General features: G+C 43.7%; 1 protein-coding gene across 11 annotated transcripts in view; it reads left to right on the top strand.

The window, feature by feature from the left end:
• Window positions 1-27,620, top strand: part of ANKS1A (ankyrin repeat and sterile alpha motif domain containing 1A) — an 836,994-nt gene that overhangs the window by 232,072 nt on the left and 577,302 nt on the right. For all 11 annotated transcript variants that reach the window (XM_056557673.1, XM_056557674.1, XM_056557675.1 and 8 more), the window contains 2 exons: window positions 21,206-21,502; window positions 21,608-21,683. In XM_056557673.1, the coding sequence (XP_056413648.1) occupies window positions 21,206-21,502; window positions 21,608-21,683 (373 nt within the window). The remainder of the gene's footprint in view (window positions 1-21,205; window positions 21,503-21,607; window positions 21,684-27,620) is intronic.

The raw sequence follows: 27,620 nt of genomic DNA, 5'->3' as shown, positions 1-27,620 counted from the left end.
ACAAATTTTGGGGAACATTTTCTCTTATTACCCCTTGCAAAAATTCAAAAACTGGGTCTACAAGAACATGCGAGTGTAAAAAATGAAGATTTTGAATTTTCGCCTTCACTTTGCTGTGAAACACCTAAAGGGTTAACACACTTACTGAATGTCATTTTGAATACTCTGAGGGGTGCTGTTTTTATAACAGGGTCATTTGTGGGGTATTTCTAATATGAAGGCCCTTCAAATCCACAAAACTGAACTGGTCCCTAAAAAATTCCGATTTAGAAAATTTTGTGAAAAATCTCTCCGATGTCTTCCAAAAGTAAAAAAGTCAACTTTATGATCCAAACATAAAGTAGACATATTGTATATGTAAGTGAATATATAATTTATTTGGTATGTCTATTTTCCTTACAAGCAGAGAGCTTCAAAGAAAAAAAAATGCAACATTTTCAATTTTTTCATAAAATTTTGGAATTTTTCACCAAGAAATGATGCAAGTAACGATGAAAATTTACCAGTAACCTAAAGTAGAATATTTCACGAAAAAACTATCTCAGAATCAGAATGAAAGGTAATTTATGCTTAAAGTGACAGTGGTCAGATGTGCAAAAAATGGCCGCGTCCTAGAGTCAAAATGGGCTGGGTCCTTAAGGGGTTAAACTCACCTTGTGCAAGTAACAGGTGTGGGCAATATAAAAATCACACTTGAAAGCAGATAAAATGGAGAGACGTTCACTTAATCTTTGCATTGTGCGTCTGTGTGGGCCACACTAAGCATGGACAACAGAGGAGAAGAGAACTACCTGAGGACTTGAGAACCAAAATTGTGGATAAATATCAACAATCTCAAGTCTATCTCCAGAGATCTAAATTTGCCTTTGTCCACAGTGCGCAACATTATCAAGAAGTTTGCAACCCATGGCACTGTAGCTAATCTCCATGGGCGTGGACGTAAGAGAAAAGTTGATGAAAGGTGTCAACGCAGGATAGTCCGGATGGTGGATAAGCAGTCCCAAACAAGTTCCAAAGATATTCAAGCTGTCCTGCAGGCTCAGGGAGCATCCGTGTCAGCGCGAACTATCTGTCGAGATTTAAACTAAATGAAACGCTATGGCAGGAGACCTAGGTGGACCCCACTGCGGACACAGAGACAGAAAAAAGCAAGACTACATTTTGCCAAAAAGGAACTTGAGTAAGCCAAAATCCTTCTGGGAAAACGTCTTGTGGACAGATGAGACAAAGAGAGAGCTTTTTAGTAAAGCACATCATTCTACTGTTTACTGAAAACGGAATGAGGCCTACAAAGAAAAGAACACATTACCTACAGTGAAATATGGTGGAGGTTCAATGGTGTTTCGGGGTTGTCTTGCTGCCTCTGGCACTGGGTGCCTTGAATGTGTGCAAGGCATCATGAAATCTGAGGATTACCAACGGATTTTGGGTTGCACTGTACAGCCCAGTGTCAGAAAGATGGTTTTGCATCCGAAATCTTGTGTTCAGCAGGACAGTGACCCCAAACATACATCAAAAAGCACTCAGAAATGGATGGCAACAAAGCACTGGAGATTTCTGAAGTGGCCAGCAATGAGGCCAGATCTAAATCCCATTGAACACGTGTGGAGAAATATTAAAATTGCTGTTGGGAAAAGGCACCATTCCAATAAGAGAAACCTGGAGCAGTTTGCAAAGGAAGAGTGGTTCAACATTCCGGCTGAGTATTGATGGATATAGGAAGCGACTGATTTCATAAAATTTTTTCAAAGGGTGTGCAATCAAACATTAAGCTAAGGGTGCCAGTAATTTTATCCAGCCCATTTTTGGAGTTTGGTGTGACATTGTCCAATTTGCTTTTTTTTTCCTCCCTTTTTTGGTTTAGTTCCAATACACACAAATGGAATAAACATGTGTATAGCAAAACACGTAACACTGCAATCCTTTTCTGTGAGAAATACTTAATTTGAGGTTGATTCCACTTTCCCCATGACAGAAGAAAAATTCAAAAAATGACCACAATATGGTGATCAGAATAAATCCCAGGATCAATGTTCTATCCCTATAAATCTAGTATCCATAACCTGTAAGGTTATTACTCCCTAGAAAAGCACCCAGGCCCCCTTTTGAACTTGTTTATTGAATTAGACATCACAACATCATGCAGCAGAGTGTTCCATAGTCTAACTGCTCTTACAGTAAAGAATCTCTGTCTGTGATGATGGTGAAACCTTCTTTCCTCTAAAAACAGATAATGCCCCTTGTCATGGTTACTGGCCTAATTATAAAAAGATCACAAAAATAATCTCTGTATGGTCCATTCAAATATTTGTACATTGTGAGTAAATCGCCCTCCTCTGCACCCTCTCTAGTTCAGCCATCAGGCTAGCAGGTGTCCGGGACATTTGAATATATACGCGAAAGGAGCGAGGGTACTCGGTACCACCGAGTGAAAATCTTTTAGTTCGTCTCATGCGCCTTGCACGACGTGGAGGACCTGTGGCACCGTGAGAACGCTGTTTTCCACTCTCTCTCTGATATGGGGCACCCTAGTTCCCTCTCCCATGCAGAGCAGAAAGTCATTGGGTCGCTTGTGAAGGAATCTAACAGAAGAGCATAGGTAGTGCAACCGTGGATATGCAGAGACGCTCAAACGCAGTGAGATTTCTATGTAACATCAGCTGGTCCTTCTGGGCGGTATAGAAATGTTTAAGTTGGTAGTATTGCAGGAGGTGCATAGATGTGGGATGGGCGACTCGGAGAAGGTCAGAGACGGGTTTAATACCCGTTGGGGTTAAAACGTCACGCAGCGAGGGTGCAGCATCTCTCGTTACACCTATGTGGTGGCGGGACTGGCTGCATTTTGGAAACTCTTAACAGTGTTGTGCCTGGTATACTAGCACAACTTACCGGGTAAGCGCTTCCAGTAAACCACTGTGAATATCAACTTGCCCGGTTAATGCACTATGGAGCGCTTCTCTTTCTTTGAGAACTTATGGAAGGGAGGCAGAGATAAAGGACTAATTATAGCAATGTGGGGGCAGCGCCGGACAGACAAACTGGGATTGGAATGTCAACAGTGTTGGATCTACAGTAGTGAAGGAAATGGAAATAACTTAAATCCAGGCAACATTAATTGGTACATGTGTACAAAACATGGAATATAGAAAAGGAAAATCGGAAGGAGAACGTCATGGAAGAGAAGTCATAACGAAACAGCGGCGATGTCATCACCGTTCATCTTCCAGTCAGAGGCTTCAGAGTAGGTCTCACAAGGACATCAATGCCCTCCGGATGTCAATCATGTCTTTCTCTTCTGTCTTTGTGGCAGTGGGGTCAATGGACGAGGCTCTCGGGAGCTACCAGGTGCAGGAGCCTGCAGGTCAGGTAGACGTGGAGTGTCCATGAGAAACAGATTCCCATTCGGGCAAGGCCACAGGCGAGAGCTTGAAGGTGCGCAAGAAATGTGGAATGTCTTCAGGTCGTCTCAGGGCTGCTGTAGTGTCACCATGCCGTGCAATAAGGGCAAAGGGGAAACCCCATCTATATGTGATGCTGGCATTTTGAAGCATCTGCAGGAGCAGTTTCTGCGACATTCTAAGACGAAGAGTGCGGAGTGAGAGGTCTGATATAACTGAATTGTAGCTCCATTGTACTTGAGGGCTTTCAGGGCGAGAGCTTTTCTCATAATGTCGTCTTTCTGTAAGAAGTGGTGGATCCTGCATATGACCTCACATTTTTTTTGGGTCCGGATTTTTTTCTTTCAACACCCGGTGCGCCCTTTCCAATTCAATAAAGTGGTCGGGAGGCTTCTTAAGGATCTCATTGAAAAGTCTCTGCAATGTCGCTGTCAGGTTTTGTGGCAGTACTTTCTCAGGCAGGCCCTTAATCCTGATATTATTTCTTCAGTTTCTATTGTCCATATCATCCATATGGTCAACCATACTGGCGTGTTGCAGGGACAGAGCTTTAGTTGATTCCTGGAGGGTCTGTAATTGCGTGGTGACTGAGGCAGTAAAGTCTTCAAGCTTCTGCACCCTGGTTTGCAGGTGAGAAACTTCCGATTTGACTGGTTGGAGATCTTTCTTCCAAGCTGCTTTCAAGTCAGACGCTAAGGTAAGCATGTCCGCTTTGGTCGGGAGGAGAGCGAGCAATGCCTTGAGCTCAGGATGACTTTTAAAGGGGTACTCCGGTGAAAACCTTTTTTTCTTTTAAAGCAACTGGTGGCAGAAAGTTAAACATATTTGTAAATTACTTCTATTAAAAAAATCTTAATCCTTCCAGTACTTATTAGCTGCTGAATGCTACAGAGGAAATTCCTTTCTTTTTGGAACACTGATGACATCACAAACACAGTGCTCTCTGCTGACATCTCTGTCCATTTTAGCAACCATGCATAGCAGATGCATAGCAGATGTATGCTAAGGGCAGCATGGTGGCTCAATGGTTAGCACTGCTGCCTTGCAGCGCTGGGGACTTGGGTTCAAATCACACTAAAGACAACAATAAATAAAGCGTTATTATTATTATAATAACGTCAGCAGAGAGAACTGTGGTCGTGATGTCATCAGAGAGCATTCCAAAAAGAATAGAATTTCCTCTGTAGTATTCAGCAGCTAATAAGTACAGGAAGGATTAAGATTTTTTAATAGAAGTAATTTACAAATATGTTTAACTTTCTGCCACCAGTTGATTTAAAAGAAAAAAGGTTTTCACCGGAGTACCCCTTTAAGTGTGTTTGCTGCCATTTCTGGAGAGGGAAGAGAAGCACTGAAGTCACTTTGGGCTGGCAGTAAAGAAGTCTCAGTTGGTGATTGAGAGGCCCAGGATTTGGAAGATTTAGGTGTGCGTCTTGCGTGGCTCTGCAATTTGTCAGAGGAAGAATAGCTGGAAGCTTGTGTTCGTATAGTACTCCCCTTCATTGGGGTCTTGAATAGCTTTTTCTTAGCCGGAGGGCTAGCCCCCCAGTAGTCAGGCGTATCAGTATCATCAGATGAACTTCTACCAGAACTGTTATCTGCCACTTCCATTTCAGATGGCCAGTCCAGTACATTCCTAGGTGTTGGACCTGGGACCTAGGTGCAGTTTGCAGTAGAAGCATGTTGTGTCTGGGAAAAAGAGGGCTCCTGATCGCACGTCTTTGCAGCAGTGGTGTTGCAGCAGTGGTGTTCGTGGGAAGCTGCTCCCCCGGCACTTCTGCCTTATTTAAGGGATCTTGTGGTCGCTGAGTGGCAGCGCTGTGGGGAGCAGGGTGCATGTTGTCTCCCACAGTAGGGGCAGGGGAATGGTCTGCCTGAGGGGTGGTCCGCAATTGGGGGGTCTCCAGAGGTGGAAAATCATTAGAGCTCCACTGTAGGTGAAGAGCAGCAGGGTTAGGAATGCTGTTCCCTTCAGTACTTTGTGGGGCTGCATTGTCTGGAGGGGCTGGTAGCAGACGAAGCTGTGCCTGCACGTCTTTCATAGTGCGGGAGGGGGAAGCTGAGGGCTGCCGGGTCGGAGCGGGAGCCTCCGCTGCCTGAGAGGAAGAGGTGAGTGACAGGCTCCTACCTACTTGCTGAGCCCCTCTGTCAGAGCCGTCCAGTCCCGATGTCTGTCCCGAAGAGCCCAAGTCTGGTAGCAGGGATTCCGTGTGGAGCGCAGTCTGCATATGGCCGCACACCACGCTTGCTGTGCGGAGCCCCGAACTTCTGGCCGCGGTCATTACGGCTCCGGCATGGCTCGAGGCAGAGATTGCGTCCGTATTCAGTGTCTGAGTGGAGAAGTCTGTAATCGGGCGCGGAGGGTCCCCAACATCCTGAGGGCTGGGTTCACACTACGTTTTGTCCCATACGGGAGCGCATACGGCAGGGGGGAGCTAAAAGCTCGCGCTCCCGTATGTGACCGTATGCGCTTCCGTATGCCATTCATTTCAATGAGCCGACCGGAGTGAAACGTTCGGTCCGGTCGGCTCATTTTTGCGCCGTATGCGCTTTTACAACCGGACCTAAAACTGTGGTCAACCACGGTTTTAGGTCCGGTTGTAAAAGAGCATACGGCGCAAAAATGAGCCGACCGGACCGAACGTTTCACTCCAGTCGGCTCATTGAAATGAATGGCATACGGGAGCGCGAGGTTTTAGCTCCCTCCTGCCGTATGCGCTCCCGTATGGGGGAAAACGTAGTGTGGACCAAGCTGCTGTTGCCTTTTATACTTGTTTCTGCCTCTCATTCTGCAATATATCAGCCCTTAATGTCTCGGCCCTAGCAGGAGCTCCCGCTAGACACTTCTTCCCTCCAGCGCACCAAGCCACGCACATATTTTCTTTTGTGTGAACCCGGCCGTGCCTCTGGAATTGCTCTTAACTGTTTGATAATCTTGAACTGTGGTTGTACTTTGCCTTAATGCAGTAATTAATTTGCTAACGCTTCATTAACAGATATGCAGATTTGACCACATTTTTTTTTGTGAACCCTGCTGGGGTGAGAGCACGGTGGGAAGAGACACCTGCTAATGCAGTGAACTGTGACTGTTACTGGCTTTGATGCAGGAATGAATCTATTAACGCTTCATTTCAGATATGCAGATTTGACCACGTATTCTTTTTTTGTGTGAACCCCGCTGTGCCTCTGGAACTGCTCCAATGGAAGTCTTAACAGTTTGATACTCTTGAACTGTGGCTGTACTTTGCCTTAATACTGTAATTAATTTACTAACGGTTCATTAACAGATATGCAGATTTGATCACATTTTTTGTGAGGGACTTTTGTTAATACAGTGAACTGTGACTGAAGTTATAAAGATCAAGGGAAGTGAAGTATTATATGTGAACTAATTTATTAATGTACTATTTGTACTAATGTATAGGGATTGACCGATTATCGGATTGGCCGATGTTATCGGCCAATATTCACAATTTTGTAAGTTATCGGTATCGGCATCTAACCTTGCCGATAATGCATCCAGCTCGTGCGCCCCCAACCTGTCTTGAAGTCTCGGGACCCCCCGGGACCCTGGGCTAATAGCGTGCGGCACCGATTGTTGTGTTGCGCGCTATTAACCCTTTAGATGCGGCGATCAAAGTTGATCGCTGCGTCTATTGTGAAAGTGAAAGCTTCTCGGCAGATCAGTCGGGCTGATCGGGACCATCGCAATGTCCCGATCAGCTAGGATTCGAGCGGAGGTCCCCTCACCTGTCTGCATCGCGTCCGATCGGTGTTTGATTGCTCCAAGCCTGAGATACAAAGCTATGGCTTTGCAGTGATCAGTGTAAAAGATCAGTGAGTGCAGTGTTATAGCCCCCCTATGGTAGCTATAACACTGCAAAAAAGGTCATTTAACCCCTTCCCTAATAAAAGTTTGAATCACCCCATTAAAAAAGTTTGAATTTCCCATAAAAAAAAAGTGTAAATTAAAAAAATAAACGTGGTATCGCCATGTGCAAAAATGTCTGAATTATAAAAATATATCATTAATTAAACCGCATGGTTAATGGCTTAAAATGCACGGAACATCTGTATAAGTTATCTGCTATCTGCCTGAAAGTTCACAGGTTATCAGTATCAGCTCTAAAAAAACAATATCTGTCGATCCCTACCAATGTACTAATCGCTGTAGTTGGGGTCAGAATTAAAATGCCCCCAAAAAGGAATTCTACAAGCCCGGTAAAAGAAAATAAGAACACAAGGAAGATGGATAAATATATTGCATCACCAACACTAACTTGGAGAAATAAGAAAGGGAAGCAAAATGTAAGGGAGAATGTAATGCCTGGGTTCTCAACCCGGGGTATGCTAAGCTCTGACAGATACCTGCCATGCATTGGCCAGAATTTGTCAGCGCATAGCCGTGGCAGCTCACTGTACAGTAGCGCGGCCCTAGCTGCGGCTACTGTAAGTGAGCTGCATGGTTGCCAGGGAGATGTGTTACCTCCCCTGATGTTGCGCGGAGTTGGTGTACAGGAGGATGTCACACGTCAGTGCGGCCCCGCTAAAAGGGACGCGCTGCGTGAAGGATCAGGCAATGGGACCGTAGGTCGCCAGGTTAAGCAAAAAAAAAAACAGCTGTATGGGCCAGAGGGGGGACTGTATGGGACAGAGCACAAGGCATTAAGATAGAGGGGGAGTGGGATAATGGCGAAGGGGGGATGTGGAGTAATAAAGCACAAGGCATTAAAATGTAATGCCTTGTGCTTTATTACTCCCCATCGCCCCTCATCCCCCCCCCCCCTCGATATTATCCCTCTCCCCTTCCATCTTAATCTCTTGTGCCATTTCCCCCTCCATATCGGATAATAATGGCACATGGGGATTAAGATGGAGGGGGGGAAATGGCAAAAGGGGATCCGAGGGAGGGGGAATAATAGCACAAGGGGATTAAGATGGAGGATTAAATTTTAATGCCTTGTGCTTTATTACTCCACATCCCCCCCCCCCTCCGCCATTATCCCTCTCCCCCGCCATCTTAATCCCCATGTGCCATTATTATTCAATATGGCAAAAGGGGATCAGAGGAAGGGAGGAATAATGGCACAACGGGATTAAGATGGAAGGGGGAATAATCACCCCCCCCTCCATATTAATTCCCTTGTGTCATTTCCCCCCCCCCCCCCCTCCCCTCTATCTGATCCCATTTTGCCATTTTTCCCCCTTCCAACTTAATCCCCTTGTGCCATTATTATCCGATATGGCAAAAGGGAATCGGAGGAAGAGAGAATGGCGCAAGGAGATTAATATGGAGGGGGGATAATGGCACAAGAAATTGATGGAGTGGGGGGGGGGGGGGTTGATTATCCCCCCCCTCCATCTTAAGAAAATACCCTAAGGAGGGTGAGGGGTCTTCCAACACTAAACTACAAACCCCTGGGCGGAAGCACGGAGTCACTAAACTCCCCTCTTCCAAATAACCCCCAAAAATGTTACTTATATTCACTTAAAAATGAGAAAAAGGGTCCCCAATGGTGATATAAAAAGAATATTCCATAACCGTGCTACATGTATAACAGCATAGACCTCCTGTCTTTGTATATGAGGATAGAATGTTGCTGCAGGACACCAATTGAGAGCACTGTTGTGGTGTGCAGTTTTAACCCCTTAAGGACGCAGCCCTTTTTCACCTTAAGGACGGAGCTCTTTTTCTCAATTCTGACTACCGTCACTTTGCGCATTAATAACTTTAAAATGCCTTTACCGAATATTCTGATTCTGAGATTGTTTTTTCGTGACATATTCTACTTTATTTTGGTGGTAAAATTTCGTCGTTACTTGCATCCTCTTTTGGTGAAAAATCCCCAAATTTCATGAAAATTTTGAAAATTTAGCATTTTTCTAATTTTGAAGCTATCTGCTTTTAAGGAAAATGGATATTCCAAATACATTTTATTCACAAATACAATATGTCCACTTTATGTTGGCATCATATAGTGAACATATTTTTACTTTTTACTTAGAGGGCTTCAAAGTAGAGCAGCAATTTTCAAAAATGTCATGAAAATTGCAAAATCCGAAGGGACAGATTTTACAGAACTACAACTCCCAGCATGCGTGGGCAGTCTAGGCATGCTGAGAGTTGTAGTTTGGCAACATCTGGAGGGCTACAGTTTGGGCACCACTGTAACAGTGGTTTCCAAACTGTGACCCTCCAGATGTTGCAAAACTACAACTACCAGCATGCCTTCATAGTGGTTGCCACAGTAAACATCACTTTACTGCAACTTTCCTTTCCCCCTCCCCACCGTCGCTTCCCTACATGCGCCGTGATCTCCGCTGAGGTCTCCGGTGATCAGAGGTCCCCCGCCATCTTCTTTCCAGGTACTGGCCTCCATCTTCTCCCCCTGTTCTGCCCGAAATCCAGGGGTGGGCAGAACGGTGGGTTTCCATGGCAACCCATTGTCCTTCGCTGCCATTGGTCAGAATTCATTTCTGACTAATGACAGGGGATAGGAGGAGATCGCAGCATTGCGACCTCTCTCCTATCCCTCAGGGTGATCGCGGCTATCACTAACGGCTCCGATCATCCCTATCTTCCGGGTCACCAGAGACCCAATCCGCCCGGAATAACAGAAAATCGCATGTCTGAATTGACATGCGATTTTCTGTGATCGCTGACATGGGGGGGGTCTCAGGACCCCCCTCGGCGATGTGCCGTAATGCCTGCTGAATAATTCCAGCAGGCATCCCGTTCCGGTCCCCAACCGGCTAGCAGCGGGGACCGGAATTCTCACGGGGGTATGCATACGCCCTACGTCCTTAAGGACTCGGGATGCAGGGCGTATGCATACGCCTCACATCCTGAAGAGGTTAAAATACCAACTGTACAGCCACCCTCGACATGTTTCGCTGTAACAACAGCGTTGTCAAGAGGATAGCGTGGCTATGGCGGTTCTGCCACTGGGTGGAATTATTTGTAGATCCCCCAGATGTCATCATCAGTAATCGTCCTTGATTACACCAATGTAAAAACACTTCCGGGTGAGATTCGGAAGCTGGACCCATCCTGATACAGGTAAGTGATTGTTCAAATACATGCCTACCTGTATGACGTAATTCTTGTCTGTATCCTGTATTCTGTGTCATCTATAGGCGTCCGATGCACCTGTCTGCTCGTTCGCGATGCACGTTCAGAACCTGCACATGCACAGTACTGAGAGATCTGACACAGCGCAGCGTCTGTTTATTCGCGATGCGCATCCAGAAAATACAGGTACTGAGAAATCTGACTTAGAGCGCATGGACCCCTGCCGGGTTAGTGCGCATGTGCCGTCAGTATCTGTGCCTCCTATCTATAGTTAAAATGAACTCCGTATCACAAGGTTGTGTTCTATTCAGGACTACATAAATGACAGGCTGATGTCAATAGTACCTCAATAAACCTCAATATAGAGTGCATAAACAACCAAACGAGAAGGACAATAACCTAATGTAATAATGGTACATAAACTTGATGAATGAAAGGATTTTATATTTTTATTAGAAGTAAATGACATCTCCTATCCGTTTCTAATCCGGCAGCAGGAGAAACTGGAACCTCTTATGAAGTAATAGTATAAAACACTATTTCTAATATGGTTATAGTAAACTTAATAAATCTGCCAAATGAGCAGAACAACCAAAGGTCTCCTGGGTATGCGTACAATAAAGGATGGATTGGTGTATGTATATGTATATATTAAAGAAAGGCCGAGAAGGAGCAGCCCTCATTAATCCCATTAGGGGCCTTGCTCTTAAGTAAAAATATCCATTTTGCCTCTTATTGTAAAAGATGGACATCCACATTCCCCTTTGTGGGCCTAATTTCAACTGGCATAGTCCATAGAAGCAGAGATCATTCATTCTCCCATTGTGTACATATGCCAGAGGTGTGTCTGACTCAGTGTGGATATTGCTTAGGTGTTGTGACATCCTCTGTCCAAATTCTTGAGTAGTCTTAGCGACGTACAGCTTCGGACAGCTGCATCTTGCTATGTACTCAATGTTACTGCTCTCGCAGTTGATGAACTGATGGATTTGGTAAGTTCGATGATCTACCGTATTAGTGATTTCTTTGGTTTTGGGAACAAAGGGGCATAATTTACAATGGCCACATGGGTATGAGCCCACCGTGTGGTTGTGCAGCCACATGGGTGGTTTAATCTCAGTAGCAAGGTGACTGTGGACCAACTGGTCCCTCAGATTGGGTCCTCGTCTATATGTCAGATTCTGTTTCTTACCTATAACGGGTAATAAGTCTTGATCTCTGGCTAGGAGATGCCAGTGTCTGCGTAAAATGGCCATCACTTGGTTGGTACAACAATCATAGATGCCGATGCAGGGAACCTTCTTTTGGATGTGTCTTGTTTTAAATTGAGAGGAGATTGTTCCTCTCACTGTTGCTAGCTCTTTGAAAAGCAGTCTTAAGATATTTTCATGGATAACCACGTTGTCTGAAGCGCCTGTAAAGATTGTTACTCTCCTAAAAGAACCTACCCTCTTCGGAACAGTTCCTCCATGCTCTAACATACTGGCCTACTGGAATGTTCCTCCTGAGAGGGTCCGGGTGCCAGCTGTCCCAGTGCAAGAATGAGTTGGTGGAGGTCGACTTCCTTTAGATGTCTGTCTGGATATGGTTGTTATCATCAACATATATATGTAGGCCTAGGAAGTTGATTGACCGCCCCCCAACTTCTGATGTGAAGGCCATCCCTACTTCATTATTGTTGAGCTGTAAAACAAAATCCTCAAAAAGGGCATGTGTGACCATCCCATAATGAGAACATCATCAATATAACGTCCCCAAAATAAAATGTGTTAAGTGAAACAAACCAAATCATCCGAAAATGCACACTTGTTTTCCCACCACCCTAAAAAAGATTAGCATAATTAGGTGTGCAAGATGCCCCCATATCGGTGCCCTTTGTCTGATGATAGTACGTGCCATTAAATAAAAAGTAATTGTGAGTTAGAATACATTTTAAAAGTGAAATAGTGCTCTTGGTGGAAAGAAACTGAGAGACAGCTTTGAGTCCTAATTCATGACATATGTTCCTATATAAGCTTTCCACGTCAAGACTAGTAAGTTAAAGTAGTGTCAGTGACCGTGATATCAGAAAGTTTCAAAACCGTATCTTTTGTGTCTCTCAAATAAGAAGGGAGTGTGGTGACAAAAGGTGCCAAAACCTTATCCAAATAAAGACTACCACCCTGTGTGAGACAATCGTTACCAGAAATGATTGGTCTCCCCAGAATAGGAGTGGTGTGTTTGTGTTTTGTTGAAAACATAGAAAGTAGCAATCGTGGGATGGGAATTATAGAGGAATTTGAGTTCATCTTCTGTGAGAAGGCCTTCAGTCCTTGCGGACATGAATAGATTTTTGTATTCATGTAGGTATACCTTGGTTGGATCTGTTGTAAGTTTTTCATATTTAGTCTCGTCTGATAGTAGGCTCGTTGCCATCTCTATATACTTGTCTTTGTCCAGTAGGACAATGTTGCCTCCCTTGTCACTCGGTTTAACAACCAGTGACTCCTTGCTTTTTCAGGGAGTTTAGCGCTTCAATTTCGATCCTGTCAAGATTTGATGCAATGGCACCCTTTTTCTCAAATATTGTACCCATTTCCTGTGTAACAGTGTCAACAAATATTTCAATGTTTGGAAATTGTGAGAAGCTTGGTGTCATTTTAGATTTGGGATTGAGCTCCGTAAACGGGGCTTTAAAATTCATTTCAGCTCCCTCACTTTCTCTTCAAAGTTGTTCAAGAGCATCTCTTGCTCCTTCTTCCACTGAATGGATGCTCTACTATCACTCTCTCTTGTGATGTGCATTTGTGTAAGGCTAGCTGACGTGCAAAAAGATTGATATCTTTTACCCAAGTGAATTTTTTTTATTTAGGTACAGGTGTGAAAGAAAGTCCCTTTTGGTGAGAGGAAAGATTAATAATTTGCAGTGACTCTGGTGACGTCTCAATTTCTTTTTCAGAAAAAACAGTCCTGCGTTGAGAAGGTCCTGGTAATTGTGCTTTAGGAAGTCCTAAAGTCCATCTTAATCCCCTTGTGCCATTATTCCCCCCTCCCTCTGATTCCCTATGCCGTATTGGATAATAATGGTATAAGGGGATTATAATGGAGGGGGATAATGGCACAAGGGGATTAAGATGGAGGAGAGAATAATAGCACAAGGGGATTAAGATGGTGGGGAATGCATTAGTATAAAAGTAGAACACGCCTTTTGTCCACGGGTACCCCTCGCGTGCAAGTTCCACGTGAGGGGGTACCCGCGGACATTCTTTCAGCCTTTGGGGGTACAGTGGCCCAACAGTGACAATGAAAGTGATATTGGAGATGATAGGAAAATCTAACTCATCCATTGAGGGTTTAGTTGATCAGATAGGAAGTATATGGTCAGATGTGACATTAATAAGGGATGACATGAGAAAACGTAGGGAAAGATGTAAAGAAATGGAGGACAGTGTCAGATTTACAGGATGAAATACAGACATTGAAAAAAACGGTAGAATAAGAACAAATTTCTAACGCTGAAAATAACAGAAATGGAGGATGGATCTAGGAAAGGGAATTTGAGACTGGTGGGCTTTCCAGAGGGGACGGAGGGGAAAGACCCTGTTGACTTTCTACAAAAATGAGGAATACGAAGAGGGGAAAATATCACCCACATTCGGTAGGCCATGTGTTTTTTTTTTCTTGCTTTTCTGGCACCCTAGGTGCTTCCTAAATGTGACATGCCCCCCAAACACCATTTCAGAAAAATTTGCTTTCCAAAAGCTAAATGTGACTCCTTCTCTTCTGAGCATTGTAGTTTGAGCATTGTAGTTCGCAGAGCATTTTACGTCCTAACATGGGGTATTTATATACTCAGAAGAGATGGGGTTACAAATTTTGGGGGGCATTTCCTCCCATTACCCTTTGTAAAAATGATAAATTTGGGGGAAAAACTGCACTTAAGTGAAAACATTATTATTTTTTTTTTTCATTTACACATCCGACTTTAACGAAAAGTCGTCAAACACCTGTAGGGTGTTAAGGCTCACTGGACCCCTTGTTACGTGCCTTGAGGGGTGTAGTTTCCAAAATGGTATGCCATGTGGGGGTTTTCTGCTGTTCTGGCACCATAGGGGCTTCCTAAATGTGACATGCCCCCCAAAAACCATTTCAGCAAGATTCCCTCTCCAATATCCCATTGTCGCTCCTTCCCTTCTGAGCCCTCTAGTGCACCCGCCGAACACTTGACATACACATATGAGGTATTTCCTTACTCAAGAGAAATTGGGTTACAAATTTTGGGGGGATTTTTCATCTATTACCCCTTGTAAAAATTAAAAAACTGGGTCTACAAGAACATGCAAGTGAAGATGAAGATTTTGAATTTTCTCCTAAAGGGTTAACAAACTTTCTGAATGTCATTTTGAATACTTTGAGGGGTGCAGTTTTTATAATGGGGTCATTTATGGGGTATTTTTGATAAGAAAGCCCTTCAAATCCACTTCAAAACTGAAGTGGTCCCTGAAAAATTTAGATTTTGAAAATTTTGTGGAAAATTGCTGCTATACTTTGAAGCCCTCTGGTGTTTTCCAAAAGTAAAAGCATGTCAACTTTATGATGCAAACATAAAGTAGACATATTGTATTTGTGAATAAAAATAACATTTATTTGGAATATCCATTTTCCTTATAAGCAGAGAGCTTCAAAGTAAAAAAAAAAAAAAATGCTAAATTTTCTATTTTTTCATCAAATTTTTTAATTTTTCACCAAGAAATGATGCAAGTATCGACAAAATTTTATCACTAACATAAACTAGAATATGTCACGAATAAACAATCTTGGAATCAGAATGAAAGGTAAAAGCATCCCAGAGTTAATAATACTTAAAGTGACAGTGGTCAGATGTTCAAAAAATGGCTGGGTCCTTAACTTATATTTGGGCTGGGTCCTTCACTTATATTTTGGCTGGGTCCTTAAGGGGTTAAAGCTCATAAAAGTACAGATTGTTAGGTAGTTTGGTGCTTTGCACCACTCACCGCACCGCGGGATTGGTAGAATCTCCGGAATTGATAGCGTGCTGTAGCAGCTAGGTGACAAGTGATATTCGCTACTCCGGACTGGCGCGGCTACGCAGCCCCCCCCCCAGAGATGGTATTGGCACGATGTATAAAGTCACGGTAGTTGTTGCCAGAGTGACACAAACTTGCGTCCAGCCGAGAAATGGGTGACGTAGGATGTGGTGAGTGGTGATGCGGGCAGATGGCGTCCTCGTGGATCCAGCGGTGAACTGCGCGCGCCAGGACAGTGGTGCCTAAACAGGGGGGTTCAAACTCTTGCAAATGTGAATATGAGGCTATATCACTACTGAAGAAGGGGTCTCCCCGAAACTTGTTTAGCTGATTAATACACTCCAACAATACAGACCAGCCTGGAACCCCCCTGTTTAGGCACCACTGTGCAATTTACAGCTGGATCCACGAGGACACAGTCTGCCCACATCAACACTCATCACATCCTACGTCCCCCACTTTTTGGCAGGACGCAAGTCTGTGCCACTCTGGCAACAACTACTGTGACCTTATATATCGCGCGGATACCATACCATCTCTGATCGCTGGTCACCTAGCTGCTACATCACGCTATCAATTCCAGAGATTCTACCCATCCAGCGGTGCGGTGAGTGGTGCAAAGCACAAAACTACCTAACAAACTACCCAACAATCTGTATTTATATTAACTTTAACTCAGAAGCAATCTGAGTCTGGAGACAGTAACGCATTAATATCTGGTGGTGTATATGAACTACAATTGACTTTCTACCCGGTCACGTAATGCTTTTTCTAATTCTAATAATATTGCATATTATATTATTCTGAATATATATTAAGATCTACAGCAAAGGCCCTGCTTAGATACTTATAACAGTTTAATGTCATTGCCTTCAAATATTTTTGTGCTTATAACAAGCCATATTTATTAGTTTTAATGCAATTTCATTCAGATCACCCTCCTTTTCTCATTTTTCAAATAAACAAACAAATTTTTGGTATCGCCACGTGTGTAATTGTCTGAACTATTAAATTATTATGTTTATAAATCTGCACCGTGAACAGCATAAACACAAAATATTCCAAATGCCAAAACTGCTGAGTTTTGGTTATATTACATCCCCCCCAAAAAAAAAAAGTGATCAAAAAGCCAGAACTACACAAGTGGTACCACTACCAGCTCATGACGCAAGAAACAAACCCTAACACAGCTCCATAGGTGGTAGAATAAAACAGTTATAGAAAGAAAGTTTGTTTTTGTTTTTTCTAATTTTTTTTTACCAAAAAACTAAACACAAATAATTTGGTTTCATTTAAATAGTAATGACACATATAATAAAGATAGCATGTCAAATTTACCATATTTTGTACTCCCAAAAAATGATTGCCCTCCAAAATTATACCATAGCATAGCATTGATCGGTGATATCCGCACTCCTTTACAACTGCCTTCCATGGCTGGCTTCAATATAGGAGCGAAGATCTGACCGCACAGAGCACGGTAAGAGACCTCCAGCCATCCTCTCAGCTGATCCGGGATCCTGATCAGCATCCCTGAACTACTGGCTGGTTTTAGACACCGCAATCAACTTTGATCGGGGCATCTAAAGTGTTAATGCCGGACATCACCACAATAGGTGATGTCCGACATTAGCCACAGGTCCTGACTATGAGGCGCATTCAGCTGCTGAGCGTACTGCATAGTTCAGGTAGCATGCACTGGGCACCTCCATGATACCTACCATGGGGGACAGATTCGGTATTGGGGACATTTGCAAGTACAAGTACTCATGTCCAGTATGGGTCCCGATACCAGTATCAGGACATCCCTAATGTTGATGTTTTCAGGCTTCACAATGTAACATAATTATTATGATTGAAAAGAAACGTCCATCTTGTACAGCTAAGGCCCCTTTCACACAATAAAGTTGCTCCGTTAAAAGACCCGTTATAAACTTCTGTTAGAAAAGTCTTAAAAACTAATGTTAAATGGCTGTTAAAAAATCGTGTTAAAGTCTATGGAATTATTTGATTATCCGTTATGACCCGTTACAGCCTGTCATGAATAAAGGACGTTATTTGTGACAGAAGAAATAACGGCACAAGCACAAATTTTTCTTCCCTCACAAGAAACGGGTAAATTAACGGCCATTATTTTTAACATTGAAGTCTATGGCAAACGGATGAGCCTTTATTTAATCCGTTTGCACTTGGTTTATAATATCCGTTATTAATTCTGAGCATGCTCAGAAGAGGTGACATCAGTAGATTCCTGCAGTGCTGAGGGACTACTACTACTCCCATCATGGAACATACCGTATTTATCGGCATATAACACTCACTTTTTAGGCTAAAATTTTTAGCCTAAAGTCTATGTGCGTGTTATACGCCGATACCGCCCCAGGAAAGGCAGGGGGAGAGAGGCCGTCGCTGCCCGCTTCTCTCCCCTGCCTTCCCTGGGGTCTAGAGCCCTGCTGCCGGCCCTTCTCACCCCCTGGCTATCGGCGCCGCTGCCCGTTCTGTCCCCCTGACTATCGGTACCGGCCAGGGGGAGAGAAGGGGCAGCGGCACCCATTGCCGGCGCCGCTGCCCCGTTGCCTCCCCCCTTCCCCGGTGGCATAATTACCTGAGTCGGGTCCGCGCTGCTGTAGGCCTCCCCTTCGTCGTTGCTATGCGCTGCACGGCGCGGCGCATGACGTCAGTGCGCCGCGCATAGCAACGACGCAGGGGACGCAGCATGTAATATGGAGGCCTGCAGCAGCGCGGACCCGACCCCGGCAACAGGTAATTATGCCATAGGGATGGGGGGAGGCAACGGGGCAGCGGCGCCGTCAATGGGTGCCGCTGCCCCTTCTCTCCCCCTGGCTGTCGGCGCCGCTTCTCTCCCCCTGGCTATCGGCGCCGGCAGTAGGGCGCCGGTACCGATAGTCAGGGGAACAGAACGGGCAGCGGCGCTGATAACCAGGGGGAGAGAAGGGCCGGCAGCAGGGCTCTAGACCCCAGGAAAGGCAGGGGGAGAGAAGCGGGCAGCGACGGCCTCTCTCCCCTGCCTTTCCTGGAGATGTATCGGGGTATACACGCGCACACACGTGCCCTCATTTTACCACGGATATTTGGGTAAAAAACTTTTTTTACCCAAATATCCTTGGTAAAATGAGGGTGCGTGTTATACCCCGATAAATACGGTACTTGTTTCCATGATGGGAGTAGTAATTCCCCGGCTGCGGGAGTCTGCCGGTGGCTGGGGAGGCTACATTAGTGTTTTTACTACAATACTACAACTCCCATCATGGAACAGACTCTGTTCAAGATTGGTTTTGTAGTACAGGTGCTGAGGGATTGATTGCACTGGGTCTCACTTCTGAGAAGTTATTAAACGGGAGCGGGCGGCATGCTCCACTCCCCTGCAGTGTACAATGAATTTTACTTTCATTTTTAAATTCCTTGTCAGGAGCCCTAAATAGCCAGTACCGAGGAGCCATTCAGGGCTCCCGGCGGGGTTTTCAAATACAAACACTGTGGTGGGGAAATATATATATAGAATTGCTGGGGGGGTGGTGGTATATGTCTGGGCCCCACAGCGCTTCTATGTATCTTGCCCCCTGCTTCGCTATATGTCTTGCAGCACATTTATATAGGTATTGCCCCCCGCAGCGCATATGTATGTGTGTATATAATATATATACACACGCACACACACATTTTCCCCTGGGGTGCATATTCATTTTTCCTCCCGCAGCGCATGTGGGTATATACATATATATATTCCCCAGCAGCACTATGAATGAAATATATTCTGATAGCAGCGCATCGGGCCAGGAAGCCGGCTAGCCCGATGAAAGAATACTTGTCTTTCATAGCGCTGTGGTGGCATATGTACATAGAAGCACTGTGGGGGCCAAATAATGCTATATGTCTGGCCCCACAGCGCTTTTATAATCATATGTCTTCACAGTGCTATGAATGTAAAGTATTCCAACAGTGGCACATCTGGCTGGGAAGCTGGCCGTCGTAGCGCTGCAAAGGCATATCATTATAGAAGCGCTGTGGGGGCCAGACATATGGATATATGTCTGACCCCCGCAGCACATCTATACACAGGAGGGGAATCATACATATACACATGGGGGAATAAGGGGACACACTGAAGTTTAAAAACCCCACCGGGAGCCCTGAAGGGCTTTTCAGTACCGACCATACAGGGCTCCCGGAGTGGCATTTAAAAATGAAAGTGAAATACACCGTACAACACGGGAGTGGATCATGCCGCCCGCTCCCCTGTTTAATAACTTCTAATCGACCCAGATCGAACTTCGACCCAGTGCGATCATTGCCTCAGCCCCTGTACTACATCCCCAATCATGGAACAGAGTCTGTTCAATGATGGGGGTAGTAATACAAACACTTTTGTAGCTTCCCCAGCCACCAGCAGACTCCCACTGCCAGGGAACTACTACTCCCATCATGGAAACAAGTCTGTTCAATGATGGGAGTAGTAGTAGTCCCGGCTGTGGGTGTCTGTAGGCAGAGGTGTTAAAACGGCTGTACATGAGGGATGTTATAATGGATCTTAACGGATGAATATTCCCGTTATTTTGACGGACGTTATGCAGCACCCGTTATTTCATCCGTTATTATACATCCGTTTTTACACAGAAAACGGATGTTTGATAACGGATGAATACTCATAGTGTGATAGGAGGCTTATATTTCTATATGCATTAATGTTATTTGGTTCAAAGAATGGAACCAAGCCTATTTTGACGCCCTTAACAATTTCTACTGTGACCAGGTCCCGATGTTCCCTAAATTCACAGTCCTTTTAAGGTAAAGGATTGTAACCCCTGAATACTAAACTTTTTTTTTTTTTTTTTTTTTTTTTTTGTGCCAAGTGGAGGAAGTATCCCTTGTCTTTTTAGTTTTTTTTTTTAGTTTTTTTTTATCTGGAACAGCTTTTTTATCCATATTTTGTAGGGGCTATTTATATGCTTTAAAAACTTTAAAACTTTGATTATATCAACCTTTAAAAATCTCTTCTCACAACTAAACAAACATAATTATAAAAAAAAATGTTCTCATTGCGAAGATGTTCTATGCCCCTTATTAGTTTAGTTGCGCATCTTTGTACCTTTTCCAGCACCAGAACTTCTCTTCATGAACCAGTGCTCAAAACTGAACCCAAAACTGAATTCAAGATGAGGCTGCACCAATACTTTATAAAGCGGTAGTATTATGTCCTTGTGCCGCAAGTTCTGCATCTTTAAAAAAAAAAAACTATGTTGGAATATTGGAGATCATATCAAGTTACGAAAACTCTGTCTGTGATTCAAAACTGGAAAGTTGCAAAAAAAACTTGCTGCATTTTGTACTAATATGGTGTTTGTTCACTTTATAAATCCAAATAACAATCACAAATCTGTTAATGCTCCCAATGTTCTTGGTGCGGTTTCATAAGCTTCTTTTGCATAATCCACTTCCTTTATCATACACACGCAGAAATTAGTTTAGTTTTTTCCCCATGCAGACACAATTTTATGTGGGAATCTTGGAAGGGGCAAAGGAATTGGGGAGCAGTGAGCAGCCTTTTGAGAAAAAGCAGATCATTAGCAACTGGTATCCACTTTTTTTCTTAAAAACACTGCATTTTAGGTCAAATACTATTGCACTGTTATGACTTACAACGTGTTATATGTTTAGTGAAAGTAATAATTGATTGTATTGTTCTACAGAATAATGACAGTGAGACAGCCCTGCACTGTGCTGCGCAGTATGGACACACTGAGGTGGTTCGTGTTTTGCTGGAGGAATTGACGGACCCTACAATGCGAAACCACAAGATGGAGACACCTCTTGATTTAGCAGCATTGTATGGGCGTTTGGAAGTAGTGAAGCTACTTCTCAATGCACACCCTAACCTACTGAGCTGCCACACACGGAAGCACACTCCTTTACATCTGGCAGCTCGCAATGGACACCGAGCAGTTGTTAGAGTTTTGTTGGATGCAGCCATGGACATCAACTACACGGTATCAAAAAATTATTATAATTTATTTTTTATATATTACATATTAATATTGAAAAAAGTGTTGTACATGTTAGTATCACTGATGTTTATCCTTTACTACTTACAGACAGAAAAAGGAAGTGCGTTACATGAAGCTGCGTTATTTGGGAAGGCTGATGTAGTTCAAGTGCTTCTCGATGCAGGTTATTTAAGCATTAGTAACCTATGTGTACTATTATTAAAGCTACTACATTATATTGTTATTTCTATCTGTTACATATTTATAGTCCATACACATCTCTCTCTCCCTCTTTCACTCACTCACACACACACACACACACACACACACACACACACACACACACACACAGTGCCTTGCATATGTATTCACCCCCCCCCCCCTCCCTTTTGGCTTTTGCCTATATTTCTTCTGTTACAAACTGAATATAGAATAGACTTTTACCATAAATAGTACTTTAAAAGTGCAAAATACCTTTTATTGTGAATACAATTTTCAATAGGATTCAATTCTGATCCGTGTTTTTACTGGCTCATTTTAGGATACTAACATCCTTTGATCTTTACTGTTCCATTGTAGCTCTGGCTGTATGTTTTGGATCATTGGGGGAGATAAAAACCTTTGCAGAGGAAAAGCTGATCAGTAGCCCGTAGCAACCAATCAGATTGCTTCTTTCATTTTGCCTTGTTAAAAATGAAAGAAACAATCTGACAATCTGATTGGTTGCTATGGGCAACTGGGCAGCTTTTCCCCTGCACAGGTTTTGATAAATCTCCCCTATTGCCCTGCTGAAAGACGAACCTCCATCCCAGCCCTAAATCTTCTGCAGACTTTTATCAAATTTCCTCAAAGGATTGCTTTGTATTTGGCTCCATCCATCTTTTCATCAATTCTAACCAGTTTATCTGCTACTGCTGAAGAGAAGCATACCCCATCATAATACCACCATCATGTTTCACTGAGGGGATGATGTGATTAGGTAGATGACCAGTGTTAGGTTTACTCCACACACAGTATGTTATACTGAGGCCAAAAAGTTAAATTTTGGTCTCATCTGACCAGTGCACCTTCTTCAAGTTTACTGTGTCTCCCACATGGCTTGTGGCAATGTCCAAATGGTATTTTTTTTGTGCCACCCTTTAAAAATGTCTTTCCCCTTCGTACTCTTCCATAAAGGCCAGATTTGTGGCGTATACTACTAGTAGTTGTCCTGTAGACACACACTTCCGCCTCAGCTGACAATCTTTGCAGCTCCTCCATGAGCCTCTTGGTTGCTTCTCTAATTAATTTTCTACTTGCCTGACGTCAATTTTGGGTGGATTGCCTTGTCCTGTTAGGTTTGCCGTTATGCCATATTCTTTCCTTTTTCTGATGATGGATTTTATGATCCTCTGAAATGTTTAAGGCTTGAGATTTTTTAAAACCTAATCCTGCTTTGTACTTCTCCCCAACTTTATTGCTAACCTGTTTGGTGAGCTTCTTGGTCTTCATGTTGCTGTTTTGTTCAGTAATGCTCTCTATCAAACTCTGAGGCCTTCACAGAACAGGTGTATTTGTACTGAGATTTAGGGAATCTGCTGCGCTTTTCACATAGCAGAATTTCCACACCAGATGTTTTTAAATTTAAATTCTGGTGTCTAGAGAAAGAATAGACATGTCTATTATTTCTGTGGCCAAAGCCAGGAATGCATTGCCTTTTTATGAGATGGTGCATTCCAGAGCAGTCCTAGTGTTGGCATATTATGCCAATGTTCTGCTGTCAGGGGCAATGTCTGCACAAAGATTTTCTGGGCGAACATTTCCATGTCAAGATAGACTTGTTATGTGATTTATGTGCAATCTGATTGGTTGCTGTGGGCAACTAGTCAACTTTTCCTCTGCACAGGCCTTGATAAATCTCATGCTCTGTGTGTGTTATTCATCACTGTACACATACGTCATGACCCATGACGTACGCGTAAGTCATGGTGAATTCCAGTCCCCGCCACGGCAGATCACAGGTGTGTTGGGGCAAATCACAGGTGAATTCGCACCTGCGATTTGCGTAATTCCGGGTCATATGTGTCTATGGCTACCTGGTGACCCAGAAAATAAGGGGTATCGGGGTTGTCCAAGACACTTCTGGTCCCCCTGAAGGGATAGGATGAGGTGGCAGGGTTGCCACCCCTCCTATCCCTGCTATTGGTCGTATAGACGCGACGACCAATAGCAGACCATTCTGCCCACCCACTGTAGGCAGGGCAGAACGGCGAAACCGACGGGGACCGGCAGCGAAGTCCACTTACCCATCCGTGGCAGCGTAGCGACGAACGGTGACGGAGATCAGCGGCAGAAGAGGACGGCGACGAAGCTCCCTGGATCCTACGGAAGTCGGTGAGTTGCCTAGCAACATCTAGAGGGCTACAGTTTGAGACCCCTATACAGTGATCTCTAAACTGTAGCCCTCCAGATCTTGCAAAACTACAACTCCTAGCATGCCCACACAGCTGTTTCCTGTCTGGGCATTGTGGGATTTGTAGTTTTGCAACATCTGGAGGGCCACAGTTTGGAGATCACTATGCAGGGGTCTCTAAACTGTAGCTCTCCAGATTTTGCAAAACTGCAAATCCCAGCATGCCCAGACAGCAAATAGCTGTCTTGGTATGCTGGGAGTTGTATTTGCTTACCTCCAGCTGTTGCATAACTACATCTCCCAGCATGCCCTTCGACAATCAGTACATGCTGGGAGTTGTAGTTTTGCAACAGCTGGAGGCACACTGGTTGGAAAATACAGAGTTCGGTAACAGAACCTAACTGAAGGTTTTCCAACCAGTGTGCCTCCAGCTGTTGCAAAAGTACAACTCCCAGCATGCAACTCAGTACATGCTGGGAGTTGTAGTTTTGAAACAGCTGGAGGTTCCCCCCCCATGTGAATGTACAGGGTACATTCACACTGGTGGGTTTACAGTAAGTTTCTTGAAGTTGAGCTGCGGCAAATTTTTTACCACAGTGCAAACTCCTAGCGGGAAACTGACCGTAACCTGCCAGTACGAATGTACCCTAAAAACACTACACTACACTACACGAACACATAATAAAGAGTAAAATACTACATATACAGCCCCTTACAATGCCCCCCCCCCCCAATAAAAATGAAAAATGTATTATACAGCAGTCTTTCCGAAACAGAGCCTCCAGCTGTTGCAAAACAACAACTCCCAGCATTTCCAAACAGCCACTGACTCTCCAGGCATGTTGGGAGTTTGGCAACAGCTGGAGGCACCCTGTTTGGGAATCACTGGCATAGAATACCCTTATGTCCACCCCTATGCAATCCCTAATGTAGTCCTCAAATGCACATGGTGCTCTCACTTCGTAGCCCTATCACATTTCAAGGAAAAAGTTTACGCCCACATATGGGGTATTTCCGTACTCGGGAGAAATTGCACTACAAATTTTGGGGGGCTTTTTCTCCTTTTACCCCTTATGAAAAGGAAAAGTTGGGGGCTACACCATCCTGTTAGTGTAAAAAAATTACACTAACATGCTGGTGTTGCCCACATACTTTTTATTTTCACAAGCAGTAAAAGGAAGAAAAGACCCCAAAATTTGTAACCCAATTTCTCCTGAGTATGAAAATACCCCATATGTGGGCGTAAAATGCTCTGCGGGCGCACAACAGGGCTCAGGAGTGAGAGTGCACTATGTACATTTGAGGCATAAATTTGTGATTTGCACCAGGGGTGCTGATTTTACAGCGGTTCTGACATAAACACAAAAAAATGAATACCCACATGTAACCCCATTTTGGAAACTACACCCCTCACGGAACGTAACAAGGGGTATAGTGAGCCTTAAAACCCCACAGATGTTTGCCAAATTTTCGTTAAATTTGGATGGGAAAATGAATTCAAAAAATTTTTTTTCACTAGAATGCTGGTGTTACCCAAAATTTTTCATTTTCACAAGGGAAAATAGGAAAAAAGCCCCCCAAAATTTGTAACCCCATTTCTGCTGAGTAAGAACATACCCCATATGTGGATGTAAAGTGCTCTGCTGGTGCACTACAATGCTCAGAAGTGAGGGAGCACCATTGGGCTTTTGAAGAGAAAATTTGTCCGGAATTGAAGGCCACGTGTTTACAAAGCCCCCATAGTGCCAGAACAATGGACTCTCCCCCACATGTGACCCCATTTTGGAAACGTTATGTTGATGACAATTACGTCACACTCCAATGATCTGGATGCTCTAAGTAGGAATCCCAATCCTTAGTATCAATGATAAAGTAAACTTGGCACACCAAATAGATGCAAAATTGAGTATTTTATTAGCAATCCAAAAATAAATGTAACGTTTCGATCCAATTTGGATCTTCCTCAGACCTATGAGGAATAACAAATACAGAAAGTATAATAAATAAAATGTAGAGACACTTATCAGGAATCATAAATATTTCATACTCGAAAGTAATCAAAGAAAGAATAAAGGAAAAAATAACTACAAAATTACGTATGATACAACACTAGGTATGTATACAGTGGGGAAACATAACAATGACAAAAGACATAGGAAGTACAAAATGTTAGTTCAACAAAATGAATGGTATGTGGACATCAAACTACTGTTGGTACAGAGAAATCATGACATCACAAAAAAGAAAATAAATATACATAAAGCAATAAAGGCATACATGAGAGGATATCGGAACTCCTATTCTGGGCTTACCGGATTGCTGTACAGACAGTGGTTAAGGAAATTAGTAAGGATGATGGTATCTGGAAGTGCAGCAAATAGCTGCTGGTGTTATGGCACATGGAGCAAACAGCGTGGTATAAGTAGGTCAGTGCAGGATCATTTCTGGTTCACTGAACCGGAAGTGAATAGTTAGTGAGTATAAGGGAATAAAGGAAACAAAAAAAAATAGAGATAAAACAAAGAATAACAGGGTAATATCTGTCACCAACCTGTTACATAACTGGTGAGGTGAGGGAGAATAGCATTAGGAATAGAATGATGGCATCAAAGAGGAGCTGTGAGAGCGACCGGCGGGTGGTGAAACGCATACCGCGTTCCACCGCTGGTCACGTGATAGGAACAGGCCGTAAGTGTCAGAGGGATCACTGTGTAACAGTGATATCCTCTGCGCGCCGGGCAGTGGAACGCAAATGCGTTCCACTGCACGGTCATGTGATGAGAGGGCGGGGGATGGGCGTGACTCTCAGTGGGCGCCCCAGAGACCGCCGTATTACAGCGATCTCAGGGAATCAGTCTCAAAAAAATTGGGAGGTAAGAGGTGTAAAAATGAGAGAACAAGAAAAAAAAGAAAAGGGGGGGGGGGGAAATCAATAGGAAAAAGGTAACCAAAGAAAAAAGAATATATGTATATGATATGAAGAAAGAGGAAGGAAACTATATATAGATATCATGAAAAGGTGTGATCTGAAAACAAATAGGAAAAGGGGGAAGCTAACAGAATGCAGGAATAAAGAGAGATAATAAATGAGAAATCATAAAGAATGGAGAGTATAAATAGCAAGAAAAAAGAGAAGGGGAAAAGGAGTAAGGGGGAGAATGAAAAATGAAAAAAATGTGAGGATAGGAGGGCACGGTGCATACAGAAAAAGGTTACATGGAGCTCAGCAGCATTGATCCGAGTAGTGCCCGATTATGGAGCCTAGGAGAGAAGGAACATCATCAGTAATGCCATATAGAAATCGTAACATGTGATACAAACATTTATAGACTATGAATTACATATGAGTGATGTCATACTCCCTATTCATTCCAAATGGTTCTGAAAGATGGTTTGTAAAGATCCAAAAGGCTTCTCTCTGTTTCAATATTTTGGTCCTATCGCCACCCCTTCTACCTCGATTGATCTGTTCTAAAACCTGAAAACGTAATTGGGAGGATGTGTGGCCATGAGTGTCAAAATGGTGGGGTACAGGCAAGAGCAAGTTCTTCCTTCTGATGGTGGATTTGTGTTGACAGATCCGATCTCTCATCTTTTGGGTAGTTTCTCCCACATACGCTAGGCCACACTGGCATTTCAACAGGTAAATCACATAATTAGAACTGCAGGTGAAATAACCTCTAATTGGAATAGATTTATCAGACCTGGGAGGATGTGTCTGACTCCCTC

This window comes from Hyla sarda, chromosome 2, assembly GCF_029499605.1.
Source record: "Hyla sarda isolate aHylSar1 chromosome 2, aHylSar1.hap1, whole genome shotgun sequence".
Classification (NCBI taxonomy): domain Eukaryota; kingdom Metazoa; phylum Chordata; class Amphibia; order Anura; family Hylidae; genus Hyla; species Hyla sarda.
Note: the sequence above shows the minus strand (reverse complement) of the source record. Positions and strands in the feature narration are given on the sequence as shown.